General features: G+C 41.5%; 1 protein-coding gene across 1 annotated transcript; it reads right to left on the bottom strand.

Annotated features, from left to right (window-relative positions):
* Positions 1–2,020: 2,020 nt before the first annotated feature.
* Positions 2,021–6,282, bottom strand: gata1a (GATA binding protein 1a). Its single transcript, XM_030728469.1, has 6 exons — positions 6,161–6,282; positions 4,236–4,467; positions 3,637–4,140; positions 3,027–3,172; positions 2,789–2,914; positions 2,021–2,685 (listed from the first exon to the last, which is right to left on the bottom strand). The coding sequence occupies exons 2-6, from the start codon at positions 4,447–4,449 to the stop codon at positions 2,398–2,400; spliced, it is 1,278 nt and encodes a 425-aa protein (XP_030584329.1). The 5' UTR covers positions 4,450–4,467; positions 6,161–6,282; the 3' UTR covers positions 2,021–2,397.
* Positions 6,283–11,931: the final 5,649 nt, after the last annotated feature.

The raw sequence follows: 11,931 nt of genomic DNA, 5'->3' as shown, positions 1-11,931 counted from the left end.
AAGCTGCACTGAGAAGAAACACAGTACAGTTTTAATGTTATTTTTCCTACTGGGGGGATTTGATAAGTAAGTTGAGCAAAATGCTTATATTCATAATCTTTGTCAAAGAGTTGGTTTATTACCAATGAACCCAGTGGTGCGTGTCATGCAGTGGGTGGTTTGCCCAGATGTTCACAGGGCCGTACTCGCTGAGATGAAACCGAATGCATAAAAGAAAATCATATTTCTCCTTGAGTTCTGCAACGAAGCGTGTACAAATCAGCCACGAAAGAGCACACGGGCGACGTGAGCGATAATTTATAGATTTGTCTCAAGGAAAGCGTTCTGATGTGCGCCCGCAGATTATGAAACATGACACATTGGTTTTGTAACCAAACTGTTTTAAGCAAGCACCCCGACACTCATCTACCTACAACACCCAGTTACCAGCCCTTCAGATGATTCCAGTGATATGTGTGTTTGTCTTTGACACCTCATGAGACGCTGTGGCCCTCGCTGACTAACTGACAGGGAGTGTGAGAGTGGCGGTGCTAGGAGCAGGTGGATGGTTTGGGGTCTGTGGCCTCAGTGATAACTTATCAGCCATCCCCCAGTCCTGAGTGAGCAACCCCAGCCCTGCAGCTCAGCACGAAGAGTGCACATACACGCGTGCACTGTTATTTGGCATCTTTCATAAACTGTTAAGGCAAATGGCAGAATCTGTTAGGATACTGAATTCAAGGTGTTTCTTTGCATGGATCAGGTTGTGTTTTGCAGTAAATTTGTGCCACATAACTTTGCCTATGCAGTCTAATTTAACCTACTAGGACAATCCCACAATGTGCTCATTGTAAAACATTCCCCTATAAGAACAATCAAAGCAGCTCTACGTGTCTGATTACTTGTATCTACATAAAATGTCATAATAAAAGATTCTTTAAAAGCTTGTTTTGAGTAAATGCACTTATCCATGTACTTGCATATTTACTGCTTCTCCACTACTCATTATAAGGAATAAAATGCACATACTGTAGTGCAAAGGTCAGAAACCACAGAGATATGAGCCAAAGAAGGTCAAGCAGTCAGTGCACCTGGATTGTGAGGTGAATTTGTTCAGATAACGTGCAGTTGTTTCCTTTATTTAAGCAGAAGAAGCAATACAATCACAGATGTTCCCACCAGCATGTGTTTGAATGCTGTCCTCCCTCACGCTGGTTTTTGTTTTGTTTTGTTCTAATTACTTTTCAGGCTACGGTTTTTCAAAATAAAACATAATGGCTCCTTATAATATATCATGCATTGTTAAGAGTTTAAACTGCACCACAGTAAAGTGGATAAAATTAGCCCTTGTTCCTTAAATGTTCACGACTCGCTGATAATTTTTTAAATATATTTTACATTTAAGTGTTCTTTACTTTGTTAAAGTAAATTTTATTCGTAATAGTGTTGCTCACTCACTGGAGTAACTTCTAATAGTAAATGTTTCCTCAGTGGGTCAGAAAAATGCGTCATGATATTGCTTCTTCTAATGCTTCAATAAAGTATCTAAATGATTACTGAGCAATGACACATTTCACCCCACAATTCATGCGCATTAACTGCTCAGCTTTCTTCGGCTTACACCAGTCAACGAAGCATATTGTCTTATGATTATGAAGCATTTTCTCTGTAGTTTGAGACCTTTAATGGAAAAATGAAAAGAAAAAAAAATCCCCCTTCTGTTCATTCAAACAGAGACGAGCAATGAAAAGTACAAACATGACCCAGCTGTTCTGTAGCTAGTCTAAATATAAAACCAGTCATAAGTGGTGCACTTTAGTTGAATGTTTGTCACTTCTGCGGAAAAGAAGATTTGCATACCTGCTATGAACTATTACACTGTCAAAGTGGAGAACTGCCAGCACAAAGACACCATTATACCAGTGCAGGGGAGTACAATAACCTCACACAGCAGGCCTTGCTGTGGTTGGGTCAGTGAGCTGAGAATTCAAATGACTTAAAACAAAAGCCTTCATAAGTCAAACAGAATAAGTCACACATGTTTTTTGTTTAGCGTTTTAATATGGCAATATGAATTATGCAAATACAAAACAGACCCACGAAGCACGAAACTGAAGTATACCTTCACTTTAAGAATGATAAAAGGATTGTCATACAGATATGGTAAATCAGATTTGTGTTTGTATTTACAGCTGGAAGAATTCCCTCGTCAGGGTGTTAATGCATGCCAAAACCTGAGTCAGACTTCAAACAAGCGCCCAATCGACACATTACCATAAAATATGGATGAGATACAGTGAAAACACACAGAGAACTCCATTCATATGATACCCACTGAAAAAACAAACAAAGAAAAACAAAACACATATGTACAAATTCACACAAATAACTGGCAATACAAGGAAGCAGGCTGTTATGTCACACTAGTGTGGGCACCATGCCAGAGTTGAGGTGGTGTGTGTAAGGTAAGCTGGCAGAGGGATGGAGGGGAGACGGTGTAGGGATGAGGTGAGGCGAGTGACTGTAGGTCAGGAGAGTCCCGGGGCCGAGGGAGAAGGCCCCACCGTGGTCGTCCAGGGAGGGCGGCTGATTCACCTCCGAATACGGCTCCAACAGGGCAGCCTTCTTGTTCTTCTTGTTCTTGTTGGAAACTTTTCTGTTACGCGTTTGGATCCCATCCTTCTTCATGGTGAGAGGCCGGTTGACCTGTGGCGAGAAAAACAAAGCTAAAGTGAGCTTTTTTTTTTTTTTTTTTTTGATATTTAGCCACGAGCAGGTGTTTGCTGATTTATCCAGATGACTGACTCACATTGTGCAGTTTAAAGTAGAGTCCACAGGCGTTGCACACAGGCTCCCCATTGGAGTTGCGTCTCCACAGTGTTGTTGTGCTTGTGTGACAGTTGGCACAAAGGGTGCCTGCACGCTTGCTGACAATCTGAAACACAGAAAAGGAAATAATCAAGCTTTTCAAACTACTCTGGCAGTGACAGGTTATTTGTTTGATGGTTTACAAAGGAGACAAAAAGGGCCGTATCAGCCAGTCATACCAGTCTCTTCTTGGGCCGGATTAGAGGTCTATTTTGGCCGTTCATCTTGTGGTACAGTCCACAGGCATTGCACAGGTAGTGGCCTGTACCATCCCGACGCCACAGAGGTGTAGCTGTGGCTCCACAGTTAACACACTCTCTGGCCTCTGTTCAGAGATATAATGACAGTTATTACTGAATAAATTCTCTTTGGTAACCAATTTTGTCGTAATATTTCATGTGCAAAAATCTTAGTGACACTTTATGTAATGGAGAAGTTGTTGTTCTCATTAAAGAACAAATTATTTTAATTTGATAAGTCTCCTCTAGTCTTTTTTTTTTTTTTTTAAAATTGCAGATGCTGAGTTGTCATCGAAGTACAGATGTTCTAATTTCTATTCTGGGAGCACTTCAGGGGTTGAAAGTTTATTCAAATTTCTTGTAAATATAACCATCTACAGTTCCATGAAATCTGCATCTGCTGAGAAAAATCAGATAATCTCCAAAACAGCCATTAACTGTTATTTTAAAGGTCGAGACTTTCAGGCTCATTTCATAGAATCGTGTGTCAAAATTACCCACCTAATAAATAAAAAAAAAACTAAAAATATACCTGTCAGCATATTCTCACCTGGAGTGGATATCCTCATCTTGTTGCGGAGTTTAGGAGAGTATGAGGGGTTGATCCAGGCTCCAGGGCTGGAATAGAGGGCAGCAGAGCTGTAGTCCTGTGGGCCACTCATGTATGAGCTGTAGGGGCTCATCATGTGTGGGTGGGATGATGGCGTATACACATTGCCAACTGCAGGAGTCAGGTTCAGAAAGCTGCTGCTGCTGGCCCCGGAGCCCCCAAGTGGGCTCAGACGCTCTGCCTTCAGGGCCTCCTGAAGTCTGGGACTCTCCCTGCCGTCTCTGCCTGGAGATGAGTATCCGTCTCTGGAAGTGGTGAAGGAAGGGGTCACTCCGGGAGTGTAGAGGGAGGTCGGGGTGTGTGAATGCAGTGGCGTCTTGGTGAGAGGGCTGCTGCTCCAGGTGGAGGCCGGCGGATTGTAGGGTGAGCTCAGAGAGTGGCTGGGCAGCCCATCCAGCAGCTGCAGATTGCTGAGCAGACTCGGTGGGCTGAACATTGGTCGAACTGTGGGAAGAGAGACAGAAGAAAGAGAGTCAGATCACGATTTAGAGCGTGAACTAGAAGATGGATTTGTTGGGTGACTGGCTGGAGGCACTGACCCGAGCTGTGTCGGTAGGTGGCTGGCGCTCGGCTGTGGCTTGGGTTGGAGAAGAAAGAGGGCAGGCTGGTGTAGTCAGTGTCTTGGCTGGGGAAGAATGTCTCACCCTCTTCTCCTGGAGGCAACAGGCCAGAATCAGAGGAGAAACCAGCCAGGGGGTCTGAGCTGAGCAGAGATGGAGACACCCAGTGGGACTGCTCTGATGAATCTTCCATGTTGGCAGGTAAAACAGCCTGTGGCAAGTACAGACATGAGGACTCTAAATTGTTTTTGCTGTCAAACGCACCGGCCAGAGGGAAAGATTAAAGCTGTGCACAAGCCTCATTTTACATGTCATTTATTATTTATTCAAGTACTCTTTGCACTCTTCACCCTCACACTAATGCATTCGTCTTTACAATTAGCACAGCTTGATTCACATATAAATATACGAGCATCTATTGACATTGTTTTTAGGTGTGTAAGTTATTGTCTTTCTGGAAATTGTTGTTAAAACCGCACAAATACACGTAGAACATCTCGTAAGAAGCACCACCAAATTCCTTGCATGTTCGTGCTTTGCAACTCAGTTAATTCAGATGAGAATGAGAGAGGCTGCGACTTTGATTGATGCGGCTGCATTATCACCGAGCTTCTCACTTCACAACAACCAGTGCAACTTGAAGTTATCAGGGACGAGATCTCTCGACAGCAGGCTTTTTCAAACTTCCTTTTCTAGGATCCTCATTTGACTGCGGCTGAAAGCAAAAACTAAAAATAAACGAGTCTATAAATGTAGCGATGCAGTCAGTGACCAAACGGTTACTAAGTGGCCTTATAGGTGTGCCAGTTAGAGGAACGCGAAAGACGTGCCCTCGGGGACGACCGGTGGTGTGGACAAACACACGTGAAATGCAGCTGTGTTTGTTGGCATTTTTTTTTCTAAACAATAGTGTATTTTTAATGATGATGATGTGTTTTTTTTTATTAATTTATTTTTGGCAAATTTTTATTTTTATTTCAGAACAGCTCAAATTTTGAGTCAGTTTTTAGTCCTTGTGATGACCCCCCCACCCCCTTTGAAAAACAGAACTGCTGCTTTTAAATTCTAATATAAAAACAGTTTTGCTCTAAAGTAACAGCAGCAACATTAGAGTGTTGTGATGTGAATCATAACAGCAGCGGAGGCCTCTCCCGCTCAGTACCTTTAGAGGGAAGAGAAGAGGCTGATAGTGTCTGATAAATTCTGAGAAAATCTGATAGACAGCATTATTATAATGCTATTTATATATATATCTAGTTCCAGTGATACTACAGGACCCTAATCTCATCTGATTAATAGAAATCTGTTTGATGAGAAATGCAATGGCACAGCAGGCTGAGGCAGCGTGGTGTGGAGGGCTGATCAAAAGAGAAAAACTGAAAAAGAAACAACCCCACAAGGCTAGATGAAATAATTTGAAACTCACACCCGGTCCCTCACACATGAACACAATTAATTAACTTCAATACTTCCGTGATTCAATCTTAATGGACTGGCATTTTGCAAAGCTACTTATATTAAAACACACTGTATATGTCTACCATGTAAAGTGGGTGATTTGGTCTGGATATGAATTACTTTAAACTGAACTCATGCAGTCGGTGAATTACTCATCATAACTCATCCCTGCAGTTTTATATATGTATATATATATATATATATATGCTTGTGAGAATTATTGAAAATTCAATTGAAAATGATGAAAACCAAAGTGTCATTTTCTCATGTGCCCACAAGTCAGTCAGTCATGAAAAAACGATTGTAATTCTCACCAGTGAAAGTTTCACATGCAAAGTTACTCTTAACAAAAATTAGCCGGCTATACTTAACAAATCAATCCAGCCATAGGCTGGTGTCTGGGTTAAATAAGAGAACAGAAGACAAAGAGCTGACTGGTCACCTACCTGAGTGGACGCCACTGACGAGTGATGGGTGCAGTGAGCTTTTGGAGCAAAAATTTATACAGCCAGGTGGAAGGCGGCACACAGCTTGACCTCACTGTAGGCTGATGGCTACAAGTAAAAACTTCTCCAACTACCAGCAAAGTTTAGGGCTACGAGACAGTCCGTGGGAGGGGTTGGGGACAACTTTTTTTTTTTAAAAGACACACCTCTTTGGTCCAGAGAGAAAGAACTTGTGTGAGGGCAGATGTCACATATTTACAGCCATGAGTTTAAAATCCCATTTAACTGTTTCATTCATCTGCAGATCCAAATAATGTAATAAATGTTTGTGGCATGAGGATCATGTGCAAAAGGTGAAGGTGTCAGCTTTAAATCTTAGTTCCCCCGTTCTTCCTTTATGGCTGTGTGTGCTGCTTGTGTAGTATTGATAACATGTTTGTATCTCTGATGATTTCCACAGAGGAAGCGCCATGTATAAAAAGCATATCAGCACCAAACCAAGGCCACTATGAAACAATTACATACAGGCGATAATCAGCCTAAGCATATTTTATGTGATATATTGTCCTTTGTAAGATTTTAGAATCACACAAATGCACATATTAATGCAGTAAAATGGGCTTCATGCAGCAGTTCTTGCAGTGTGCATGCAGGATGAGTACTTTTTGTCTGTTGATGAAATGTGCATACAGCCCCTGATAAGACCAAGCCCACATGGAAAAGAGTTTGACAGACATTTGAACAAAGCAAATATAAAATGCAAAGACACAATTTCTTTGTGGTCCAGCAAAGCTTAGAATGGAACACAGTAATGCAAATCGGGAATGAAGCTGCAATCATAGGGGAGAGATATGGTCTGGACACGGCCAAGCTATGCACAAGCCCAACACTGTCAAAGTCATTTGATAGTCAAAGCAGCTCCCCAACTTTCCTCTCTCTTTGTTCATTTACAGTTTTCAGGGAAATCAGGGGAGAAAAACAGTTGGAAATATTTGATGCCTTTTTTAAATATATAATTAGACACTGGGCCTTATCCTGTCATTTAGGAATGAGGCAGATGAGTTCAAATGTGCCTCACAAAGCAGCGAATGCAAGAAAAAAAAAAAAAAAACATCGGTTAGGCCAGATGCAAATCAATGTATAGGCCATGTCAAACTGTGGCACAAAAATTCTAATCGAGCCAGTCATTTCCCTAAACTTTCCACACATGGTGTCATTGCTTACTGTGAAATTCGCATCCTGGAACAACAGAAAGAAACTGTTAAAGTAGTAAAAGGCAGTGAGGTCAACGTCCCGGAAATTATTAACAGTTGGGTATCAGGAAAAACAGAGCTGTAATAAAGTCTCCTCTTCATCAGGTTCGTATAACGTCTGATGACCCTTGGGTCCCGTTCTCCTTGTTTTGGGAGAGATAAGTGAAGAAGAAACCTGTTCCATTTGCACCTGTCAGTTTTTTGTGGCAACAAGGTGTGAATGAGACACGAAACTCTATCCAAATCCAAATTCTTCCAGGAACATTTACACTCACATTGAAAAGGAAATCTAAAAAATGTGAGCAACTCCTTTGAATAACTGACACTAATGTATTGACTCCATGGCTTCCACGAGGCTGTTGGTAATACTCTATTTAAATATTACCAATTGTATTGCAATACAGTAGAGTGCAAAGTACAACAGAAAAGTAGAAGAAAATATTATTCGGGGTTCTGTTACACGGAGCTTGGGTTTTGCCTCAGTAAGCTGACCCTTGGGGTCAAAGTTTGCAGGGAAGGTGAACTGAAGGTGTTTAACTGCCTGCTGCATGCTGGGTGGGCTCCAGCTTACCATAACCTCTAAAAAGAATAGATAGGAAAAAAAAAGCTGTTGTCACTAATTTATTGTATTGGCAACTTAGGTTTGCCCTTTCCAGGTTTTCCTTTTAACGACAGCAGTGCCACAGTTAAATGGGAATGGGCAGCCTGTGTGAATGAGAGCAGTAATATCAGAGCGAGATGAGGTCTCTGCGGCAGCGTGGACAGCCGGGCAGGGATGTGGCTGCTGCTGCCACAGTGTGAGCGGGCTGCTCTGCTCTGATAAGAGGTTATCAAGATGCAAGGAGGAGGCCAGGAATTACAGGCCCGCCGCTTACTGTCATAAAGCGGCACAGGCGTACTGTCAGGGCTACAAGACCCTACAGCACGTTAAGTGGTTATAGCACATAAATCACACAAGGCAAACACACACTGACACAATTTGCCTCATCTGTCGGCAGTATCTCAACAGAAACAGTTTGAACTGACACTGAAGTGTCTCGTTGGACAGTTAGGAGGTTGTTTGAGCCCTTTGTAGCTGGGTGACGGGTGACATTGTGTGTCAACAGTGGAGCATGAGGACAACTTTCAAATTCCCAAGAAACAGGCTTCTGTGAAGGCGGTGGTCTTATCTCTGCAACGCAGGGCTGCAGCAACAGTGCTATACCCAGGAGGATAGCTCTCTCTCTCTCTCACTCTCTCTCTCTCTGTCTTACACACACACACACACACACACGCACAGACACAAACTCGCACATTTGTACAGTCTCTTTGTGAGAACATTTATTGACATAATGCTTTCCCTAGATCCTCACCAGAGCCTTAATCATCACGACTATGTGGGTAACCTTTACTCTGACTACAACCTAAAGCTGTTTCTGACCAAAACCTCATAAAACTGAGTCTTAGCACCCAAACAGCACCCCCCTCCCCTTTTTTCACACCCCTTCAAAAGGTGTGAAAAAAAAGTGGTGAGCAGCTAGAAGGTTTTCACTTTTTTCAAAAAGTCCTCACTCCATAGTTTGTGCACACCTCTGTCATTTTTTATTGAGGTGAAACTAACTTTTTAGGGGCTTTCTTGGCAGTCAAACAAGCTCGCGTTTTGTGTAGTAGCACAGTGTGTGTGTGTGTCTGTGCGCGCGAGTCTTTTTCTCGAATGTCTAATAAAGTTAGGCTTGCGCTTGAGCGCAACTCACTGAGATATCGCAGTTTTTCCAATGCTATTTTTGTGCAATCTCAGTATTCTGCTGCACCTCAGACACTCTCAGCAGGATGCAGATATGAAGGGATCCCAGCATCGTGTCGAGTAATTGTGTATTGTGTAATTCTTTTCTTTTATGTTTTATGTTCTGTTTTAATTTTCAGTTGTTGAAGGAAGTTGCTGTTTAACATTTTGTAATTTTTTTTAACCCTCTAATCAACACAAATCATTTAAAATTTTGTGTTTTCTGTGTTTAATTAATAAGTAGTAAACTCTTGTTATGCTTTAGATCCAGTTTCCAGTTTACATCACACTTTATGATAAATAAGTAGCTTTGATGCTGGAATGACCAGGAGGAACAGGACTGGAAATGAATACATCAGAGGGACAGCTCAGGTTGAGCCGTTTGGAAACAAAGTCAGAGAGGCAACCTGGAGATGGTCTAGGCATGTGCAGAGGAGCAAGGAGGAAACGAGGAAGAGCACAGAGGAGGTTCAGGGATGTAGTGAAGGAGGACATGCAGAGGATTGGTGTGACAGAGGAGGATGCACTAATGCACCCACATACTGTCATGGGTGCTGCCTTTTTAACCACGCTCTCATAATCACCCAAATGTTTCCTCTGCTATGCAAAGAGAACACAAAGTCCACGATTTTCAAACACAAAAGCACCAAAGGAGAGACCAAAGAAAAGTTTCACTTTTCCTCAGTCCATCTTAAATGAGTCCAATCCATGTCTTTGCATGGCCGAGTTTCTTCTCACATTTGTGGATGTAACTACAGCTGGAATATTTGCCTAAGCAGTTATAACCCCGCTTATCTTTAATTCTTAGAGACCCAACCTCTCGATGACACTCACTGTATACGCTGCTCGGTTTTTGGCATCAAATTCAAAATATTCTTATGATGATTTTACATTTTTACACAGTGTCCCAAACTTTTTGGAAATACTGCGCAGGCACTGAATTCTTCACTGAAGTTTATCAAATAAAACTTCACCCCCCCAGCTATCTATCTATCTATCTATCTATCTATCTATCTATCTATCTATCTATCTATCTATCTATCTATCTATCTATATCTATCTATCTATATCTATCTATCTATCTATCTATCTATCTATCTATCTATCTATCTATCTATCTATCTATCTATCTATCTATCTATCTATCTATCTATCTATCTATCTATCTATCTATCTATCTATCTATCTATCTATCTATCTATCTATCTATCTATCTAACCCAAACACACTAAAGTGAAATCTAGTTAAGGATGACAGATTGATTACAATCTGACACATCACAATACAAAGTGTGAGTAAATGCCAGTATTTGAACCTTGGTCTTTCTTCATCTTCATCTCCTTTTTTCATTTATTTATTTATTTATTTTTTGCATTTATTTATTTACATTTACTTTAAATACTGAGGACATTTTAACTTTCATTGATTAGTGTAACCCCACATTCAGTTAAAAACACTGAATTAGTCATAGATTATTTAAAGCAACCCTTCCTCGTGGCTCTGAGGATAACTGTCCTATATATCTATACTGCCCTCTAGTGGGAAACTAAAAAAATCATTTTAATGTACAGTAAATTGCACGTTAGATGGCATATGTTCAAATTCAGATTTAACATTTAAATTTAGATTTAAATTTTGAGAACTGTAATAAAAGTATATCAATAAAATACATGGTGCCCTTTCTTTCTTTCTAGTAAATATTTTCATCTGGAGCCCATTCCAGGAAGCAGGTTCAGCAAACTCTGAGTTTAAAAATAAAGTCCGAGTTGATTAACTCTGATAACTCTTAAATTTCCAGCAGAGTGGGTTCAATCAGCTCTGAGTACAGTCTGAGTTAAGCGAGTGCGTGACTAGAGAACGACAGCCATCATCAGTGGAGTCTCACTGTGGCAGCGGGTAAGTACAGAGCAGAGCCTCCGCTTCAATCCAGTGGACTGAGGAACATGAATGTGGATCAGTGTGGAGGGGAAAAGGGCCATTTTAATGAGCCTGGTCCTCTCTGTCATCATCACAGACAGCTTTTCAATATTTCTTCAGAGAGCATTTAATGTACTGATGGGTTGTCACAACCTCATTTTTGAGATTTACAGAAAAAAAAAATTATAATTTGATCTAATCTTATCCTTCACTGATGGCTCTCTTACAGCCAGAGCAGAGATGTTTTACTGAGTTACTGTTGACAGTCAGAGTTCAGTGGCAGTTTCACATTTAACTAAAAAAAGAAAGGAAAAAAAATGCAGGGCAGCGTCCAAGTCTTTAATGAAAGTAAAGTTTTATCAGTAAAGGCAACCGGGATAGGAAATGTCAGTTTTTACCGAGCCGTCTACATGTTAGCTAGGTTTTAGATAAGTCTGTATAATTTTGGAAGGATGAGCCATAAGCTGTTGGCAGGGCTGGAGTATCTAATGGGCAAACTGGTCAAATGCCCAGCGGCCCGTGCACAACTGGGGGCCCATCAGTGTCTTATTAGTTGCTACAGCAGTTGAGGCTGACGTCCTCCTGCTTATGACAACTTTTATGCCTTCCCGGGCTGACAGTTGTGCTCGGGGGTGTGTAGTTTGATGATCCGGGCATGGCTGTTGGCTAAACCTGGCTTCTGGGATAAAGCTCTGCTGTCATGGCTTTGGACCTTTGAGTGTGACGGGAGAAGAGGACAGGGGTCGGCGGTGTGCCAATCACCTGTCGTTATGTGGTGCCTTCAAAGCACAGCCGCTTAAATGGCACTTTGGAGACAAGACTGAAAACACTGAGGCCAT

The sequence above is a fragment of the Archocentrus centrarchus genome, chromosome 5 (assembly GCF_007364275.1).
Source record: "Archocentrus centrarchus isolate MPI-CPG fArcCen1 chromosome 5, fArcCen1, whole genome shotgun sequence".
NCBI classification, from domain to species: domain Eukaryota; kingdom Metazoa; phylum Chordata; class Actinopteri; order Cichliformes; family Cichlidae; genus Archocentrus; species Archocentrus centrarchus.
The sequence above is the reverse complement of the archived record's forward strand: the minus strand, read 5'-3'. Positions and strand labels throughout refer to the sequence as shown.